At 40.3% G+C, this 22,094-nt stretch overlaps 1 protein-coding gene across 2 annotated transcripts in view; it reads right to left on the reverse strand.

The window, feature by feature from the left end:
* Nucleotides 1-1,092: 1,092 nt before the first annotated feature.
* dab1b (DAB adaptor protein 1b) overlaps nt 1,093-22,094 on the reverse strand; it is a 48,833-nt gene continuing 27,831 nt past the window's right edge. The window contains exons 4-15 of one of the 2 annotated variants that reach the window (XM_079348653.1): nt 20,095-20,193; nt 17,981-18,112; nt 16,934-17,053; nt 14,980-15,018; nt 12,220-12,285; nt 10,491-10,550; nt 8,116-8,163; nt 7,781-7,889; nt 6,186-6,827; nt 3,628-3,755; nt 3,140-3,246; nt 1,093-2,767 (exon numbers count right to left, since the gene is read on the reverse strand). In XM_079348653.1, the coding sequence (XP_079204779.1) occupies nt 3,157-3,246; nt 3,628-3,755; nt 6,186-6,827; nt 7,781-7,889; nt 8,116-8,163; nt 10,491-10,550; nt 12,220-12,285; nt 14,980-15,018; nt 16,934-17,053; nt 17,981-18,112; nt 20,095-20,193 (1,533 nt within the window). In that variant the 3' untranslated portion in view covers nt 1,093-2,767; nt 3,140-3,156. The remainder of the gene's footprint in view (nt 2,768-3,139; nt 3,247-3,627; nt 3,756-6,185; nt 6,828-7,780; nt 7,890-8,115; nt 8,164-10,490; nt 10,551-12,219; nt 12,286-14,979; nt 15,019-16,933; nt 17,054-17,980; nt 18,113-20,094; nt 20,194-22,094) is intronic. The other variant, XM_079348654.1, reaches the window with a different exon arrangement.

The raw sequence follows: 22,094 nt of genomic DNA on the forward strand, positions 1-22,094 counted from the left end.
TGTGACTCCTTACAGTATCGTAATGATTACTTTAATTCCTTACAGTACTATTACACAGTACCATACTGTAAACATACTCAGTTTTTTACAGTAACAGGACAGAAACACAATAAATTATTATCACAGCCATTTGTTACAGTGTGATAATGGATGACAGCAATGTACTGTATCAGTGGCTCTTTAAGAGGTCAGGGTGGCTCCACAAGATTGGGAAGCACTGCTTTAAGACTTAAGGGGGTCAAATCTTCAAGTATCTCACAACAAAAGTCCAGAAAATGAGTAAAGATATCTTTAGCTAAACCTCTACCCGAGCCCTAACGTTTTAAGTAGTGGACCTGGTTCCACTTCAAACATCTTCATGCTGCTTAAAAAGTGATGCATCGGTTATACAAATATATTTCAATGAATTTGATGTTTTTCTTTGTAAAGGGGACCTTGATTGACTTTGAATATTCTGTGGAGGTTAAGGAAATTGACCATCTTCATGTCATCGAATTCAATTCAAAATCCTTCTTTTAGTTTACAAAGCCCTGCAGACAGGCCCTGATTATATTACTGATCTGCTTCAACCCTACATCCCCTGTAGATCTCTCAGGTCCTCAGATCAGAGCTTCCTAGTGGTCAGGATGGCTCGTTTAAAAACTAAGGGTGACCGGGCTTTTGAAGTCGTGGCACCAACCCTTTGGAACTCGCTTCCATCTCAGTTACGCTCAGCTGCTTCGGCAGATGCTTTTAAAAAGGAGCTGAAGACACATCTTTTTAGACTTGCTTTTGTGCTTTCAAATCATTGATTTGATTGCAATTTCAATCTGTCATATTTCAATGCCTTGTTGTTATTGTTGATTTGTTATTATTTTCTACTGATTAATACTTGTAAAAGCACTTTGTGACCTTGTGCTGTGAAAGGTGCTATATAAATAAACTTTACTTACTTATCAATATAACTAGCATAACAATATAATGAACATAAAAAAGTACAACAGAGTCTATTACAAACAGTCACAAGAGTCTTAGTGTGAGAGCAACCTCTGTTGGCTGCTTCTAGTGAGATGATGTTAGTTTAAAGACTGAAGAGAAAACCAGGCAGAAAAATGGGAATCACATGATATTTTATTTGTGACTGAACAGTGGATGGATACAGTGTATGGGGAAGTCATAGACGTACAAAAGTCCTTTTTTTTTTTTACTCTTTTCATGACAATTCTTAATTCCATAAATAAAATTTACAAAATATTTCAGACTATTTCTCATTTTTCTTACATGAGCGGGGGTACAGTTACCATTTGTCATTGTAAGTCTAGCAGTTAATAGTGATATCTCTATTGTTCATATTACATAACGTTGCCTTTCCTTTTTCAACCTTTCATACTGTGGAGCAGACTTACAATACGCCCAAGTGCTTTGTTACAACAATGACCTGTTTACTGTTTACAAATGACCCGACAAGAAGAACAGTGACCGAACGACAGAAATAAACCTGATAAGGCATCGAAATGCACTCTACTGTCTCTGAGCGTGTGGTTATTAAGCCATATCACATCAACATGGGTTTATTCTGTTTATTACTCAAGAAAACAAACAAAGATATGATCCTTAGAGGCGAGTTGTAAACAATGTGACCTCAACTGGAAATGTAGAATATCTAAAAACAGAAAGATGCAGGAAAATCTGCCTTAAAAAAAGTCTGAAATCTTCACGTGGTAGTAATGTGTCCACCATTTCCTTTCTCTTATATCTTTTGACAGGTAAATCAGGCTTTGATTTAGAATGACCATGTAACACAGATTCACAGTTCATAGCTCACCAACCCAACAGAAACAGACATTTTCAGAAAAAAAAATGAATTTAAAAAAAAAGAAAAAGCCAGAAAAAGCGAAACAAACATCCAGACGTCAAAGATGGAGGTGCTGGTAGGGCATTGCTTGAGATTAAACACAGGTAGTTGGCATCCAAAGAGGCAGAGAGCTATCTTATGGCACGGAGGCTCAGGTAAGGGGGACTGGGAGGATTCTTATTTACAAAATAGATGTTTGGCAATTTTTTTTCGATTTCCACATTGATGCCTCAAAGTCATTTGGATATCTCGAATGACTCAGTGTCATCAACAAAGAATTCACAGCTTATAAAATAAGAAAAAAAAAATGTTTTTTTTTTTTTTTATTTGTCAAGAGGGAAGCTGCAGAGAACAGTTTTTGCTCACAGCTGAGTCTGCTGGATCCACATCAAGTCTGTTCATGCAAAATGGACGAATCGGTGGAGCAACACTCTGAGAACATTTGGCAAATTCATCTGCTGGGTGCAGTCCTTTGCTGGTGGCTGTTGGCAAACTGAAGGTCGGCTACGTACAGCAGTAGGCTGCTCCTCTTCAAAGGTCCAAAAATAATCAGCATCATCATAGCCATGTCGTGTATCCTAGATAATCCACTACATGGAGGTGAAAATCCCCTCCTTGTATAGGTTTCAAAGGTCACTTCCTGGTTGAAAGGTTTTCTGATTGGATGATACAGCCAAAGTCTGGTCATGCTGAGGAGTACAGTGCAGTACAGTATGTGGCCTCCAGAGGAAAGCAGATCCTAGGGTAGCCAGCTTGAAGCAGAAGTGCCAAAAAAGTGTTCCAAGGTTGAACAAACAGAACAAATCTGTGTAATTCAGCCATGAGAAATGCTTCTGATCACAGTCACTCATCTCTCTTCTTCTTCGTCTTCGTCGTCTTCTTCATCTTCTCTGTCTCATGAGCTTCTGTCCGGGCCTCAAGAGCTTCCATCCCCTACAACACAAACAGGAAACATTCAACCACATCCTCAAGCTGCATTTGTGCAGTCACAACTCTGAGCACCAGGGGGCAACAGCGTGCCTTCTTCAGCTTTTGTTTGGATGACGTAGAGACGGATAATCACTGAAACACTGAACTAAACCAAGACTCTGCTTTAGCCGACTCAAAACCCCCATCCACAAAGAAAAAGAACACACAGTGACAAATGAAAGTATGAAGCTCATAAAGAGACACAGAGCAGGGTTATGGAGAAATAAGAATGAGGAGATGAGGAAACAAATTCATTAAATTACACAATTTTAAGATATTTAAAAAAACAACTACAAAAAAAAAAAAAAGGTGAGGAGGTGACTATGAGATACCCACTCAGTGACTGTTGTTCTCTAGCTGTCTTCCTGTGGACATGTTTGATCCAGCGGAGGATCAAGAGCTCCACCCGGCACCGGAGAGATCGACCTTGCAACAGAAGAGTCCTGAGAGAAAGAAGGGGGAATAAGCTGTAAGATTACTGATCATCTTCAAAAGGAAACATCCGCCAAACAATTAGCAAGATAACGACTTTGATTACTCTGACACGTAATTCCCCCTTATTATAAATGATCTAATCAAGACGCTAAAATTATTTGTTGACCTTTCATGTTTAATCGATTTGACATTTTTCCCTAAAAGGGGTAAAATCAATCCCACTTGGCCTCTTCAGTCACATGGCTTCTACCCTGCTGATTACATGTGATCTATTTGAGATCAGTTTATCCATATTACGATAATAGATTACAGCATCACGCTGTCAGATGTTCAGTCAAATCCATGAATCATATTGACTGCAGGTGTGACCCAGGGGAGGCAGCGCTCACCGATTGTTCCTCCTTGGCGTTGCTGGAGTTGCCCTCAGGGTCGACAGGGGAGTGATCTGTGGGGGGGTCGCTGGCCTGGGAAGGGGGGCAGTCTGAAGACGAGCTCTGCTGAGGGGCGGGAGTGGATGCTGCAGAGAGGAGACCCATTTAGGTAATGCATTCAAGAAAATATATACAATCAAACTTAAGGGATGTATATCTTTCTAAAATGTGGAATGGTTTATTTTGAATTTGTTTTAGCATAGAGAGAGCAGCATAGAGAAGCAGCGGCCATGATCAAGACAATGACCTTTACTAAATGTCACTGTGTTGACTTTTTTTTTACCTTTACACCTGACATTCTACATTCAATATGAAATAAAGGTTTAAAAATGGCCAGAAGGAAAGCAAACTGCGGGACCTTTACATATTGAGCCTCTTTCCTCAAGAAAAACCTCCTTGATGTCGACACACAGTCTCAAACTATACGAAGATATGCAGAGATACGGAGACACTCACATTCATCTTTCATTTAACGTCTGATGTGGAAATACTTTGGATGCTGTTTCTGATGGATCCATCTCAGTGTCAACTATTACAGTTCAAAAAGTCAGCTCCCAAAAATAAGGAAAACTAAGCAAAATGACTGCCAACTGTACAAAATTAAATCATACATTCTTAAAGGACCAAGACAAAATCTGAATCAATGATCCAGTGTGTTCAATATCAATAGAATTTTTTTTTCTCCAAAATGTTGGAATATGCAACAAAAAAAAAGTTGCATCACATTTTTAAAAAAAGGCCATACAATGTACAATGAAAACTAGCTTATTTTGATCAAATTTAACATTCCTCCAAAAACCTTGTCTTAAAAGAAGATTGGCTTGCATAAAGAAAGAAAGGAATGCCAGGCAAAATATATTTCTTTGTAGAAAACAAATGACACTTTGTGAATATAAATGTAAAGCAGGTCCAATGACTCATCAAGTGTTTGCCAGATATGCAAAGAGTACTCTTATTTTGTTTTGTGATTCATAGCTTTCAATCACGTGATCGGCTTGGAGGCTTGGAAGACAAAAATAGTTCAGGAAAGAAACAACCACAACTAAACAGGCACATGTTTACATCGCCTGACAACCACTGAAAAACAGAGATATCAGTGTAAACTTGTTCAAGACACTTAACTTGGGTGGCAACTTTTATCCCAATGTGTTTGTGGTTGTCGAAATTACAAAAGATGTTGAAGACGGAAGTGTCCTCAGAAATGCCTCTTTGTTTTTATTATTACATCTGATTAGCATTTGGACGATGTAATGAGAAGATTTAACTAAGAGGCCTTTGTAAGGACACTTTCTGTTGCAGTTGTTTAAAAGTCTCTGGTTAACATGGTCACTCTTCAAACCATCACACCAGAACATCACTTATGTGACGTGTACTTTTAGTTAAAGCAGAACTCTTTTTTTGATGCGTCAGGGTCAATAATGGCTGTTTTGGAAGTGGGAGTGCAGAATTGCAGCCCATGTTTGTCCTGAATACTGCATCCTCTGAAAAGTACAGCACCTCCCTAAACCTCTCTTTGTGTGGGTCCCACAAGCACATGAGCACCAAAGCTGTGTGCAGCTCTCTCTTTCTCCTCCTTGTCCTATCTTTTCATTCAGGCATCTCTGTGCTGGACCGTCCTCAGCCCTGAGCCTCTCTCTCCGTCTCCCCTGACTGTTGGTGTCTCAGTCCAGATGTGTAGAGCCCTGTCCTCCAGGAGATTCATCCTCACCCCTCGTCTACCTCTCTCTCCTTGTGTGCCTGTTGTCCTTGTCAATAACTCCCTGTGTGTGTGTGTGTGTGTGTGTGTGTGTGTGTGTGTGTTTGAATGGCATGCTTGAGCCCTCTTGTGTCGTCTGCCCCCTTTCCAGGACTCCATGGTGGAGAGGAGGGTATTATTCTCAGGTCTATTTGGATGCAACCTGAGGTTTAACTTCTGTCTGTTTAATACAGACAACATCCTATTGATGACTTCCAGTATGTACAGAGGAGTCTCCTCCACTACTACTATTTCCTTGATTTAACAGGTGTCAGGTTTTCTGGGAGATCTTATTCTCATCTTAATATAAGGACAGATGGAGACATACTGCGTAGCCTATAGAGGCTACAATATGACATGATACGATAGGATATGACGTCATACCATACCCCTCAATACCATTTGATACAAAACAATACCACAGGATATGAAACAAATTGATTTCATTCCATCAACTAAAATACAAATTGAAATTTGAAAGGCATTTTACTACTACCAGTACTACCAATACTATTTCTAAGATATGCTCAGGTTCCCATCTTAGGAAGTGCACGTATGTTATGCACGAAACACAAGACACTGTTCTCCATTAACAGGGAATTTCTCTATATCATGCTAATACATCTTATAAAAGCTGCTGTAGTCCAGACTGGATAAAAGGTCGGATTAAGGGACAAAAGTAACCATGAAAGACTAGACAAAACCCTTTTTACACAAAGTGGTACAGATGATAGTATAGCAAACTACAAGTATGTAGGACAACAATATTTGGAGCACTTACGAGATTCAGTCGACGGTGACGTTGATGTGCCTGGGCTCAAGGTCATCCTTGAGAGATCAAGGTCACTACAGCTCCCCTCCTCTTCCTGGGTCGCAGCAGCTGAAGGAGGCAGCAGCTGACTGCAGACCAGTGTCTCTGGTACACTCATGAGGCCTGGGGTCCCGCACCTGCTAACTGCTGCTGAACCTACACCAGGTCCCACCCCTGCAGCTCCCGATGTAGAGGGGCCCTCGCCTGCATCTGAGTCTATACCAAGGCCGTCCTTTCCGAGGCTCAGCTGCCTCTGGAGCAAGGTGGGGTCTGCTGTGTGCTGAGGGCTGGTGATGGCGGAGGAGGGGGCTGATAGATCACAGGCTTGAGGGCACATGGTGGTAATCGGTACCAGGCCTTGAAGCATGGCAGCTGGTATAGCGTGCCCCCCAACGCCCACAGTCTGGGCCGGCATGTAGGCTGCCATGGCCGCCCACTGCTGCTGAGTGGCGGGGAAAATGTTGGCCTGGCTCCAGATGACCGGCTGACCACCGGGGAGGACCTGAGCCACCTGGAGGGGCCCTTGCACGGGGAAGGCCAGAGTCTGAGCCTGACCAGGAAACGGCTGTTGTGCCCACTGGGCCGCCTGTACGGGACCCATGGTCATGTATCCTGGAGCAGAAACACACGGAAATTAGAAAAAGGATATCACGACAGGGAAAGGAAGACGAGAATTTTGAGCACAAAAAAATACAAGTTCATTACAGCCATTTTCTAAATTGCTTCATGTTCCTGCTCAACATTGATGTCTTGCAATCTTTGACTAACAATGAGAACTATTTAATGCGGAAAAATAGCAAAAAAGGTGCATATAAGGACAGCTTTCAAAAGCTTTTACACTGAAAAGCTGAAAATTCAATAATGTTCAAAAACTGGACCATAAAACTTAAACAACAGACTACACATAAGAAGTGGATGTAGCCTCCTGTTTTGCATTTTTTCTTAAGACCAGCAGGTGGGGGGCAAAATTGGTTGCTTAAAGACTTGCAATTGCACGAAACTACAAAACCAAACAAACTATTTCTTATTTGAACTCAAAAAATGTTGTGTATTTATTTTTGAATGATGTCAATTGTTAGCTCTAAATTGCTAATGATGTTTTATTTTGTAAATCATGGCCCTGTTTGGACTTTAATTCAGGTTATTGTGATCTTTGCTCTAGTATGTGGCGCTACAGTACTATGGCAACCTTTTCACCAGGATAACTCCATAATGCACCGTAATGCTGCATTATCAATGAGAAGCTCATGGAAAAAAGAGTCTCAGGGAAAAAAAAGTCTTGTTGTATGTTCCTGTAGAACTTAGATGTCACTAGTTACCCTCGTAAGTATCAAAAACATCCAGCACGATGAATTAAATAACAACACTTCACAGTTTCTCTGCATGGCATAAATGCTCTGCTTCTTGACGTGTGGTCCTTATATACGAAGATAAATCCATATTCTGCGCATCTGTGCAAGACTCATCACAAACCAAAATCAAAGAAAAATTGCCAGCAGCATTTTATTCTCTTTTATGTGCTGTATTTTGAAAAAGACACGCAGTATGCCGGATGGGAGAGATACCTGACGGCACGGAGGTGGGGCTGAAGGGGGCGTACATCTCAGCAGGAGTATGTTGCTGCTGGCGGCTGCTCCTGCTGGGGTCCAGTGTGTTGGCAGGTGATGGGGGCATCTGGGAGAGACACAGACACGCAGATGTCACAGCTATCAAAGTCACCAAAAAGTCCCAGCTGCACATTTATCTTTAATCTGTACTTCAGTCGAACATTCAGGTAATTTGGATCTTTATGAAATTACCTAACATCATGGATAAAACTTGATGATGAAATATGGATGTAATTTCTCCCTGCAAAACTTAAAACTTTTATCAAATATTAAAGAGTAGTAATAGCACTCACCGAGGGAGGAGTGGACATGTCACCGAAAAGATCAAAGTGGTTGATATTCTGTGAGATGCACCAGGGGAGGAGGAAAAGAAAGAGACAAAGTCCAGTGTTACATCACGACAATGAGATCTGCACAGTCGTTAAACCTTTAAATTCATCTGCAGATAGGGTACGGTGGTTGCATGGGTGGGGTGGGTGTGGGAAGTGAAATCTATTCACAAAGGCAGTTTGTGCTGCGGATGGTAAGAAACAACTGTCCGCTCCTTTTCATTATCAGAAAATTGATCTAAAATGAATCTTTCATGGCTGGCTATAATTGAGTGGGTAAAAGGCTATTCAGTCCTATAAAACAGACTCTGATTAGATATTCTTATGTCTGCCAATCAGGAGGAGGCCCCTGTGAGAGCCTGTGTCTGCTTTATCATGCTGATTCCGCTCTGAGTGGACACACACATACACAGGAGTGTGTTTATTCTATTGAATGGATGGAAGAATATGATCCTAAAACCACCCGACCGAAACAATGAGGCCACCTCACCCTATAAGCAGACATGACCTCTGAACTAGTCCCCTCTGTCCTCCACTAGCACTACTTAAAGGAGACTATGGAATGACAAAGTTGCATGAAATGTGTCTGGGGCCATGCACAAGCAGACAATGGATCACTGTAAAACCACAAAAACACACAGGATTTGCATGCTATAAATAAACAGATACAAACAAATCTAAAACAAAAAAAGGGAGGGATTTGCAGCAATCTGTGTTGCTGCTAACAGGGTGTTTATGCACTCCTTGAATGAGCCGGAACATAGCGCATCGAACAGTTTCCACGGCACTTTGGGACCATTGAGGGCCACAGAATGAGTCAGAATTTGGAAAAAGGTAAACATTGTACAGTGAAGTCTGTCCCTGCAGGCACTGACACACATCAGGGGAGCTTGAAGCTCTCAAAAAAAGCTCCAACTGAATGAACAGACAAGCAGTAACACTTAGAGATATGGAAGCGCTTCTACTTATACAGCATGGGCTGTTTGAGTGAGATAGCAAAGTGTGTGTGTGGGTTTGTGTGTGTGTGTGTGTGCGGGGGGGGGGGGGGCAGTTTTTTATCTGTTTGATATGCTGAACAACAAGCACACAAACAGCGAGAAGAGCTGAGAAGCACTTTGATAGGCCTGTTTTCAAAAGTTGCCCGGAACATCTGTCTGGCTGATTATTAGATGAAATAGGCTTGAAGGATTTTTTTTTATTTTTCTTTTACGTTTTTTTCAAGTGTAATAGCGTGGTCACTGCGTGGTGGTAAAGAACTCATAAAACCAATCAGAATGAGATGAAATATTTTCTCAGATTGATGATAATAAATCCATTTAGCAAATTCGAATAGTTTGTCATATTGACTCTGTGAGGGAAGCTATAATAATAGTTAGTGTTGTATTAATGTCGTAACGTTTTCCACGATGTTCCAGGTTGTAAATGGAATAAAAATATGTACGTAAAGTAAAAAAAAAAGAATGTGTTAGATAACTAGAGTAAGCATTTAGTTAGCTGGCTAACAATAATGTTTGCTAGCTAACAGTAATGTAAACCCACTAACGACAAGCAAACATTAGTCAAAAGCATACATGGGTTTTTTTGTTGTTGCAGTCAATGGGTTAGCAAATATGTTATACTGCCTCATGTCTCTCTGGATTTTTCTTTTCATAAACTGATCAATTGAGATTCAGTAAGATGAAAATGAATCGTGACCCTGGAACACCTGTATGACAGAGTTTGGAGCGTCCTGACCATGAGTTTGATGTCATGACCATGTACATGTGTAGAATTGCGCGTTGATTGATTGTATGTTGTGACTACACTGCATGCAGCTCATCCCAAGTTCAACGTCCACCCTATCAACAAACCTCTCGTCCTTATCCTCTGAGGAAGACGCCACAGCCACCCCTGTTTTCATAATGTCGGTCTGCTACACACAGACTCTGATCAAACCACTTTTGTCTGGACCATCTGGTCCCGATATGCATCAGATTATGCATAGGATTGGATTTTGGATACGAAGCCCGCCTCTCTAATGTTCTGTGAAATTGCTGACAAATCTGACTTTAGTCGACCAATCAATTTCCTATCTCTACAGCAGGCTAAATGTAGCTGTTTCATCATCACAATCATCCTTGTAGAAAGCGGATGCAGACACAGACCAATGTCTGACTTGTTTTTGGTTTGGGAAATTGTTTTAGCCTGCAGTTCATGACTAAAAATATGAATGACAGTTGAGCAAAATGTAATTTAACATGGTCAAAGGCGGCTTAAAGAACTCCCTGCAAGAGGATCTCAGAGAGAGGTTTGTATGAAGAAGAGTAAAGAAAGAAATGATAAGAAATAAAAACACCTACAGTCATGAAATGGCGTTTTGGGACATCATAGATCCCTTCCTTCTGCTGACTGGTTGGGACCTGCGTTGAATTGGAGGTCGATTCAAACGTAAAGAACAGAATAAAAACAAAATTTTATGTTTACGCTAAAAAAAACAAGAATTTTACATAAACTGAAACACTTGTATTGAAAAAAAAAATCTCACTTCTCTCTCAATTTAGTCCTTTTGATTAATAATTTTATCTTTCAGAGCAACTGAATTATGCAAATCGTACAGCTGTTTTGTTGAATCAATTCTACTTAAATCAATATTGATTGCTAACAAAGCTTGAGGATGCTGTGTGCTGGTTCCGTGAGTATTAAGAAAGCCTTATTGTTATTCTGTAACAGTGTGTCTCAACTGGTTCATCTGACAATACGAAGATGCTTCTGCTCTACCCTCCTTTGTATATGTCCTTTGAATTTATTTTAACTATCTGTCGCTTTTAAGCTTGGTGCCTTTCTCTCCTTCATGCCCTCAACTGGTTAACTCTCTGTTACGTTTTCCCCAAGTCTATTGATCTTGTTTCATTCTGAGATCAAATGGCATGGCAAGTGATTAATCTCTCTCTGCATCTTTCATCTTCAGAGGAACGCAAGATACATGGGAGCAAAAAGGGGAGGAAGAGAAGAGGGAGAGAGAAAGGGAGGGAACGGGGTAGGATTAAACCATACCAGCGTTCCCTGGAGTCTGAGCTGGTTGCGTTCAAATGGTCTAAAGCCAAAAGGTCAAAGTGTTGGCAATATAAAAGAAGCTTTGGGTGAACTATCCTGACAATACAGTTGACCTTGAGTGTTCTGCTGCTGTTTCAGATGTTAGGATAGACATTGTTGTGAGCAATAGCCGGGCTGCTTTTTGATTATATTTCTGTTTTTTTAAAGCTTGTTAAATTTTCAGGGGAAAAAGTTGTGATTTCTGTTTTTTCCCCTCTAATGCACAAGGTTTTTTTTTTAATTAGCTTAGCTTATGATATTTGCATTAATTAAGTAGTTGTAGTTTATTGTATTTTTTTCACTATTTAGTTAGTAGTGGCAAAGTCCACCAATCCACACTGGATTAAAACAGGTGTCCTGTATACAAGCTACTAACAGAAAACGCTTAATGCAAACAATCCGACGTCATTATGAACTTGATATTAGCCTCACTGTTCTGTCAGCTGTCTAAACACTAGATTAGAAGCATATATAATAACTGCTCATGCTAAATTGTGAAGGAGATAAAGTGTGTTTGTTACTGCGCTTAGAGCTGACCTTGATTGTTCTTCTAAAAATGTGTCTTAAAATCATATGAGCAATTATCTTTTACTGAACTGAGGATTAGTTTATTCCTATGAGTAGATTCATCTAATCTATTCTATAAAAACAAACATTTCAGCAGTTGGTTTCATCTTCTATTACAGAAAAGTAGCTGCTTATGTGTTTGCGTTGTTAAAATCTAAAAGAGAAGTTTAACTGAAGTGTTAGGAAAAAACAAACAATAATGAATGTCATTGATTTATTGATTGTTTCCTGAATGTTCATGTCAATCTTCAGCCACACTTAAACAGCTACCTTAGTTTGATCTCCAGAAAGTCCTATCTTCAAAACCAAACTGTTTTCTGTATTCTCTATAAGAAGGAGCTTTAAATCATATGTTACCATTACCATCTACCACAGGGTATGAAGAAGGGGTGGGGGGTGGGGGGAAGGGGGCGAAGCTTGTCTTTGTACCTGATAAACGCTCTCCTCTGACTGGGGGCCACGGAGGGGTTCGTGTCCAGCCTCAAACACTATGTACTAAAGAACAGAAGTAGTGGGCGAGGTGTAGAGGTGCAGAGAATAATGATAAAGTGAAAGGTTGGCATATAGAACAGAGAGAAACAACAAGAGAGTGAAACATGACGAGAATAAATGAAAGCACAGGGGAGCGAGGATGGCATCGAGTGCGGAGTGAAATGAGATCAGGAGTATAAAGAGTGAGAAAAAAAATAGGGCATTGGAATAAAGAATGGGGGGAGATGAAGAGAGAAAGAAAAAAGAGTGAGGTGGGAGGAGGAAAGAACACAAGTATAACAGGTCAGGCAGTAGTTAAAGGCAACGTGAAGGTCTAAGTTAGAGGTCTCTGTTCTGCAACAGAAATGTGATGCTCCACCTCAGAGATTTTTGCTTGAGATCCTCAAGTCCTTGAATCCATCAGTCGCTGGCCTTATAAGTTGACATTATAAAATGTGTATGTTGATATTAAATTTGAGTGTGTTTAACATTTTGAAAAAATACACTTTTTTACACTTTCTTGCCAAAAGTGAGACATGAAGATTGATACCTCTCTCTCACATGTGGTTAATATGAAGCCAGCAGCCAGGACGCTTAGCTTTGACTGGAAACAGGGGGAGAAGCCAGCTAGTTCGATTCAATGTTTACTAATGTCTACTTTCTGCTCAGCAGAGATCATTTCCTCAATAAAAACTACGACAAATCTTTCAAAAATAACAGCCAAAATAAAAACTGAAACTGTATAACAGCTCCATATTTAGACAACAAATAAAACAAAACATTAATAAGAAAGAAAGAAAACAAGGACTTCTGGCCTAATTAGTGTTGTAACCTGAAGTCTTATTCAACAACCTGCATTCATCAGCAGAATGAAAGTAGGTCATTGTACTGAAGCTCCTGCTTTTTATAATGGTGTCATCTGCAAAAACTAGAAGGCAACACTCTTACATTATACAAAGATAGGTTCATGTAAAATAATTAAGGCTGTTGGTATAATGTTGATGCTCTTTTCAGTTAGTTTTGAAAATAATGAGGAAGTGTAAAGGTGTTTGTGGATGGTCAGTTGTTGTATTCATCAAAAAAAATAAAAAACACTACATTTTTGAAACCCAAAAAAGTAGGCTTATGAATTTCTCCTTTACAATACGTTCTGACTAAAATCTAAATTCATAGGCTATAGTCCAATTCATTGAAATACACAACTATGCTAATTCGATTCCATCTGATGCAAATCCCATTTCTCCTGTCTTCATTCTTAAATCAATATCAATATCTATTTGGTGTAATGTTGCTTGGCTAAAATGTATGAATCTGTTACAAATGCAGCACTCTCAAACAACACGGTTCTTTGTGTTCGAGTTGTGGCGGTGAAGTCTTTAATATTTGGGTATGCTGGTTAGCAAATTTTTGCCTTAATTGCCTCCTCCCAATGGGAGATCTTTCTCGCGTTGTACTCAATCGCTTTTGTCCAATGCTTCCAGACAAGCTGGTATTTGGAAAGTTTCCCTCCTTCATATTGAGTTCCCATGACTTGATTTCTTGGATAAGGAACTGTAAATTACTTAAGTGATTTTTGACGTTGTATACTCCTTGTAAGACACTTAGTTAACTAGATAGCCACCAACTGCTAACATTACCATTGTGAAAAAGATAAACATTCACCAAAAGAGTCTCTGGATATTGAAGATATTAAACACAGTTTTTAGAATAAGCACCAAAGCCTAAATAAACCTTTTAGTAACTATAAAATGCTACAATCAACTGGTTTATGTACATTTTCACTGATCCAGGGCTTTTACAAGGAATGCCCTCAGGTTGATAACGTTAATATTGGTTACCGATTTGGATTTTATAACATTTAAACCACTACAAAATAGGTTCCAAAATAATACTAGGACTGGCCTTGAACAAATCAGACACTGTAAATAATCATTCAAACTTGAGGTGCTGGCAGGCGGCTGTGTTCCCTTCAGACATGAAAGAGGCGATAGCTCTTTCCCCCTGGTTCCATTGTTGATGCTAAGCTATGTCAATTCTTGGAGTTTCAAGCTAAATATTTACTGCACAGATGTGAGAGTGGTATTGATCTTTTCAGCGAGAAAATAAACGTATGTATTTCCCACAATGTCAAAGTAACCTTTTAAGACTTTGGCCACAGTCTGTAGTTTTGTCAACCAACATCAACTTAATTGATAAAGCTGCAAATGGAATGATTTATGCAAAAACACACTTCAAGAGCAAAGAACAGGTGATCTGGGAGGTGGCTGGACGTACCACTGAACATAGCATTCAGAGTAAGAGTTAGTGTTGTCTGTATTCAGTGTGAGCAAACACAGAAAAAGAAAAGTCATGTCAGCAAAATAAATACACAGGGGGAAAACAGGGGGGTGACAACCAGTCAAGGTGGGGTAAGGGTTGTGTCTTTGGAAGAAATCAGAACATTGACACAGATCAAATAAAGAAATATGGTTTCACAACACTGCACTGGCAAATGGGAGTTGAATGGTTGAACAAAACTGTCTGCTATGATGGTCTACTGTGTATTACTGAAATGGTGGAATATCATGAATCATTAATTCAGCTGATCAGTGACTGGAGGAAATATTCAAATTACGGATTAATTGTTTTTGTTGATTCTGAGCTTTAAGAGTGAAAACAGCACAAGTGAAGCTGGAAAAGCAACAAGGTCAGCAGTGCTCTGTGTGCCTTCAGACCTACCTGGTACACTGGGTCGTCCACTTCGTCCTCCAGGATGGTCTGTGTGGAAGTGGGAAAAGGCAGATGACACATTTTGTTTTTCTTCATTAAGACAGTGATGCCGATAAGAGTTAAAAATAAAAAATAAAAAATGCAGAAACATCAAAATATACAACAAAATGTAGAAATGTTCCCATTGTACTTTTCTTTCGGTATAAAATAAAGATAACTAGACTTGAGTAATTGACCAGCATCATTTTAAAAACACATTATTTAGCAAAACATACACAAAATAATTACGTGTGTTGTTCAAGTATCTTTCTCTAGTCAGCATTGACTGTGTACACAAAAACAGTCCATGTGGAGAGAAAAAGGGCAAGCAGCAGTCATTGAAGGACTTTTTAGATTTAATTATTGTTCATAAACAAACACATGCATACAAATGCAGCAAAACCTCTTGGCTGTCGTTTCTTAACTCAATCTCCATTCACACTTCTTAAATTGTTAGTCTGGCTGTACAGTGGCAACACACTGGAAGGCTTTCTCACTTGGAAGTCATTTACCCACTACCTGAATAATAGTCTTGGAAAGTTTGCCATCACTCTGAGAGACTATTGTCAAACAATAGTCGACAGGCTCTGGGATTCTGTCTGCTAGCACCCTGCTGTTGTTGTCTGCTATTATTGTATGATAGTTTACTTGTTAAAGATAATGCTTTCAGAATCTGTATTGTCAAGCATACTTTCTAAAACCTAATCTTTCATTTTAAGAAGTATCAGAACCATACATTGTTTGGTTTACATTGGTTTTAATCCCATCTCTTCCATGTTAAAGCCTGATTTATACTTCTGCATTGTATCTAAGCCTCAAAAGGCATAGGGTTAAGAAGCCTACGTACATGTACGTACTGTATGTAGCCTGACATGCACCTCCTCAACAATGTTACACCTTGTTGAGATGACACAACTGCAAGCCCTGTGATTGGTCAGCTAGGAAGCATCATATCTCCTGCAAATACAACATCTCCAGTATTTTTTAAAATTGTACAGCAGGAAGGCTACTGGCTATACTTGCCAGTATAATCAACTGCTTCTCAGTATTTATCATCTCCAACTTCAACATAATATGCCCGGTTTCAGTCACCATGGTTTCCTGTACAATGTAAAAGAATGTGGTGGAGCAAAAAAGCTAGCGCTATAACAAGTATAACAATCCGACTGCCAGCTAGCGTTTCTAGACGGAGTATTGCAGTGCCACACAGACACACCAATGCACAAGTATGTTGTGTTCACAAAAGTACTGGCCTCGACAGTGTAGTTATGGCGTAGATTCGATACACAGGCTTAGCAGATCAAACATGAGGCTAAATAAAAATGCACGTCAAATAGAATTGTGTCAAACATGTAAGTTTAGTGTTAGCAGTAATTAGCAGACAGTTCCACCAGTCAGATTTCCTTCTTCAAATATCTGACTTCAGCAGCACAATATGTCTGCATCCACAGGGAGGTATAAAGAAACGTCATTTATCTTTATATACAGTTTACTATCAGTAATGGTATCAGCATCGTTATCATTACTGGTTTTGGTATCACAACAACTCTAAAAAAAGCCCATTTGTTTTTCACTCTTAGCAAGCATCAGCATAGACTGACAAGCATGTTTTGTTTTAATGAGACACTGATGTGTTATATAACAGACACGCCAACACATTCTTTTCCTCTCACCCATTTATGACTCCAGCAAAAAAAAAAAAAAAAGGATCACCCAAACCTGTTGCATTTCCATAACATCTAGATATTCAACATAGAAATCAGTGTTGCAGACAAACACAGTCTGCGGTGCACTTCAGAGGAAGCTCGAACGTGTTAAGATCTCTGTTGAATGAGTAGCTGGCGGAGTAATAATGTGTGATCTCGCCCCCGAATGGGAAATGAAGCTGTGAAAAAAAAGCCAAAATGTGCTTAGAGTTTCCTACCTGGTAGACTGCCTGCTCGCACTGTTTGTCCTTCTGAGCCTTCTTCTCCATCTCCTCCCGCTGTTTAATATCGTAAACGAGCGTAAAGAGGTCGCGCAGGTCAATGATGAGAGGCTCGGCCTTCAAGAGGAGAAAGAGGACAAGTAGTTTAAGGTAAAAGGGAAAGAAACTGAATAGAGTTTTGCAGAACAATGAAGACAATTATAGCAGGAGACAAGTTTCAGTCATTCTTGTTTCTTTACTTAGTATCCATTTCGCCATGATCCTATCTAATCTTGAAGTCTATTTGTGTATTCGTTTTGTATGTTTATGCATTTTACCACTGCTTTTAATTCATTTATGTTACATATTCAAACAGTTTACCACCGTTAAAATTAACTGAACATACAGCCATACGTTTTAAGCAGCATTTCTTGGCTTTCTAGTCTGCGCATAAGAATCAACAAAGCACTGAAGGTCAAACTGTATTGAACAGTTCCTGCACAGCAGTTATTCAGAAACAAATCAATAGGCTATTATTTTTTTACACGTCACTAGATCACACCATAAAACACACTATACAGCCAAACAAAATACATGTCTTTGAGATTTTTCTTGTACAGTTGAACCAGCTTACAAGTGTCGTAAGTAATAGATTGATAAAGAATTCAGAGCTCTCCACTTTAGAGTACTTCTTCCATCTTTGCATACTTGAATTAGAGTCACAAAAATGACAAATTTGACTCGATAAATATTTGATGTCAGACATTAAAAATAACCAGAAGCATGTTTCTGTCAGTAAATTGTACACAAGACAGTCCCCAGCCTTGTTTTCACACAGCTTTAATATTTAAATGTAAGGCAATTGCAATTGCAATGACATGACTTGGTCTGAGGACTCATTACAGTAACGCAGCTTTAATAAATAAATAAATAATGATAATAAATAAATAAATAAAATATGCTCAAAACAAATGTCAATCTAATGGCCAATCCTCTTTTTGGTCTGGGCGTTCCTTAAAGAACCTGAGACTTTTTACAGCTTCAGGAGAGTGGAAAGTTACTCACCGACTGTGCTGTCTTGATGGCCACAAACCTGTGGTGACCTTCCTTCCCACAGACATAGCCAAAGGCTCGGTTGTCCCTCGTGTCCTTGGCTATGTAGCTGATCTCGTGGACTGAGTGGTGATGCAGGAGCACCTAGGCGGCCGAAAGATAGAAGTATTACATCAACAAAGGCAAATGTAGATCAGTTGAAATAGAAAAATACAACATCTACTTTTTGTCCTCTTCTATCTGAAGATAGAAAATGTAAAAACGTGGTGTAGTTTCGTAATGTTTCACAAGTACAAGAACTGTACGCTGTGTTGGCAGGAAAAGTAGGTCAAAGCTACTTTAAACATCTTTGCATAATGTTGAGCCAAAAGCAGCCAACCAACACTGAGAGAGCCAAACTATGACTGACAGAGGGAGGAGAGATTCAGAGCTGTTCACATCTCTATAACAAACATAGAGGGATACAACTAGAAAAAAACAAGACTTTAATCTTTTTGCATGATGTCTGTTGTGTGCTGTTGCATCAGGCTGAATGTCAGACATCTCGTTGTTTGATTCCGTATTCATGTCCAGCTTTGATTTATCAAGGATAAGAACATCTGGAATTTCAGCAAATGTCAAAAACAGCAAATTGGGGAAGTGAGTAAATCTTTTTTTAAAATGTAGCATTTAATGCACTCGAAACATTTTGATTGATGGGCAGGTTTTACCCTTGAGCATGAGCAGCAAAAGCAAGCACAAAACGTCCCACATATGTTTATACTTATATATACCCGCACACATAGGATAATCCATCTGTCACTCACGCACAACCACCTGCTGCTCCACTATTAGCACAGATAAGCTAAGGCACTGGGGAGGAGCTTTCATTTGAATATTAGCAGAGATTCAGCAGGGAGCATGGCTGGTAACGCCTCGGATTAATATAAAATACAAAACTAATATGACTTGTCGACTCAATTCAGCAGAGAATCATGTCAGCTTTACATAAAGTATTTCCATCTAAATGCTCGCTGACGCTGCTGCCTGAGCTGGAGTGATCCCCATTTCCACCATAATAACTCAGCTGGGATATTAAGTGTGGAGTGTTATTTACTGCCGGTAATCAGTAAATAAAATGAAGAGCATTAGGGGTATGATTTCCAAAGCAACAAATGAGCTTGTCAAAAGCTGGTGAGCTAGTTGGTGGTGGCGGGAGGCTTAATGTTCCTTTTCATTACAGACGAAAGACACGCCACCATCACCAGCAGCCATATTAGGATGAGATATGATCAAAGAAGAGTGTTTTTTGTAGAAATAGACGGTCGGGGGTTAGGGGTGGGGGTCGGCAGCCACGGGACCAAACACTGTTGCGTAATTATCAGTTTAGCGCTAATGACAGCTGAGGTGGAGCCGTGGTGTAATTAGCATTAGCGGCAATGATCATTAAGGGGTGGAACTGAGTGCTAATTATCGGTTAGCGCTGATGAGCAGAGTGGGCCTATCCAGCCAGCACTGCGCCCCAGGACGGGGGAGAGTAGAGCCCCCTCGATCATCCTGTAATGGAACAGCAGGCCTCTTGATTCCGCCAAGGGGGATGGAAGCCAAGATGGAGGCAGGAAAGAGCCCGTCTCATAACATCACCATAACATTGCTCGCTGTGCTATCATTAGCTGGCAGACAGGGCCTGAGTGATCTTAAGTGGGTCCTGCAGCATACCCCCAATCCTTGAGTGTGTGTTGAAGTACAACCAGTTTAAACAGGGTCAAATATCAAATGCAGGATGTGTTATTTATTGCTGTCAAGTTCGATTTCAATTTGCTAAAGGGCAAATACTACATAGAAGCCGTCGTGCCTTATTAAGCATAAATTCTTTGAATTGAATTTGGATTTTTGCAAACGCAGTGATGAAACTGATGTAAAACCTTGTGTATCATATTCGCCCTGTGCAGGTATAGCACTCGACTAATATGTCAACTGTGCGAGCCAGGCTTACAAGATGGCGACCCTGGCAGCGGCTGTGAAGTGAACTGTGGAAACGTCTGCCCCCTGGATGTCCTATACTGTAGGGTTCATGGTGCAGCAGCTGGCAGAGGCCTCGTGGCGGAGCTGCGCCGCGAGGCCCCCTCGTCTGACATTCTACTCACCCCTGATCTTTCACAGTAAATCTTGATCCCGCCGAAGGAGACCGTCAAGAAGACTCTCTGTTTGTGCTCCCCTTTGGAACGTGCCGAGGAAGCCATTCCCTGCAAGAGATTAAAGGAAACGACATGAGGAGATGAAAGGATATGAGCTCAGCGTGAAAAGACAGTAAGCCTTCTTCTCCTCCGACTCAGGTGAGTGTGACAGAGGGAAATTGGGTGGGGGTGACAGCAGTTACATAAGGTGTGATAGGACAGACTGTTCTTTCATGTGCCTTTTCTTGAAGCTTCACTCTCAGAGGAATTCACATATTATTATTACGGCCTTATTTCTCCCCAAGCACCTTACTTTTTTTCTCTCTTTTCTGGAAGTAGGTCTACCGCACTTCAACGTGACATACACAAGTGCGAGCTAACAATAATAAGGTGAGATTTGCTGACAGAATGGATCGTGTTGCTGACCAACCACCTCGCTCCGACAACTTCACATAGTGCTGACTGAATGGCAGATCCTGCCTTTGATGTGTGATTTCCTCATGGACCTCAGCAGCTCCTATTTTGTTAAATTCCCGACTCCAATAAAGGAACAATTAACATTTTCCCTGTGTTCTGTTTGACACGGCCTGTGTGCTTGACATATCTTTCATACAACAAAGACTGAGAGAGAAGAGAAGAGAAGAAAGAGAGAACATAAGAGGAGAAGAAAGACCTGCCTTGACTGAAACGGCTTACAAAATTGGGGACTGAGTAACAACTGACAAGTGAACACCAGCGAGCCTAGATTCAATTTCAATTTGTTTCTTTTAAAGCGCAGCTAATATTTCAAAGCCAAGCTATTAATCAACATCAACTTCTGCTTCTGCATCCATATTTACACCAGTAAATGTTGATACATGTGAGCCAAAGAGGAGCTGAAGGGATAGAAATTGAAAGGGTATAAAAAAGGGTGAGGGAAGTAAAGAAATGAGAATCACCAAGAAATTTATTGAGTGAGAAGGAGAGGCGGGCGGGGAATTCGATGGATGTTGTCAATCAGCCATTGGCTTCTCCATTTGGTGGATTAGTCCTTAAGGCAGCAAGAAGCAGCTCAATAGAGACCCTGTCCCCTCCTCTTTTCCCTGTCCAGATAATAGCAGGTCCGGATCGACTGCCCCATTGACTCTAACTGGCTGGTGGCTGCTGACTTCAGGAGTCATATGGAGGGCAGGGCGGAAACGTCAGAAGCAGGCAGTAAAAAAGTTGTTTTATTGGACATCTCGCTTGGACTGGATATGGGTGATGAAAGGCTTTGCCTTCTGGCTGTTCAGCTCTTCTTGTGGGGCTTCCCACACATTTAAGCTCGAGTGTGTGAGAAGATATTTTGAAAAGGAATGTATATACGTCCTATTTTGGAGAAGGATTTATCCCGTAGCCACCTTCTGTTAAGATGCTTAAGTGCTGCTTTTTCCCCAACAAAGAGAGTGATAAGAATTTCCTACTTTATACTATGGAGCCAGTAAGCACTACTGGCATTAAAGAGGATACAGAAAAAACTTTATAGCCCAGGAAGCACATGTCTCTGAGAGTTATGCAACTGTTGCAATAACTGACCATTTGCTAGACCCTGTAATAATAGTCCAACCCAACCATGGTCTGAGAGTCTTTTTACTCCCTTGTCGATTAAATGGAAAGTTTAAATGGAAAGTTTCCTATCTCTTGAACAAAACTATGGTGTGAAGATACCTGTTAAGCTGCGGGTCAGCATGTGACTTGAGCTTTGAAATCAATTCCAGTTGAAGAACTTTTCAGCCATGCAATTTACAATTACAAGTATACTGTAGACTTTCTTTATGACGTTGTCTCCTACTTAAGGGCTTCATTTGACCTAATTTACTGACAACATTCTGTAAGGAACACAGGCTTAAATATTATGTGGGTCACGTTATCACAGTTTGCATATGTGCTACAGGTAAAACATCATGGAATTAGTTTTTAAAATAGAAAACTGTGACTGACATGAGAAGACA

This window comes from Symphodus melops, assembly GCF_947650265.1.
Source record: "Symphodus melops genome assembly, chromosome: 7".
In the NCBI taxonomy this organism is placed as follows: Eukaryota; Metazoa; Chordata; class Actinopteri; order Labriformes; family Labridae; genus Symphodus; species Symphodus melops.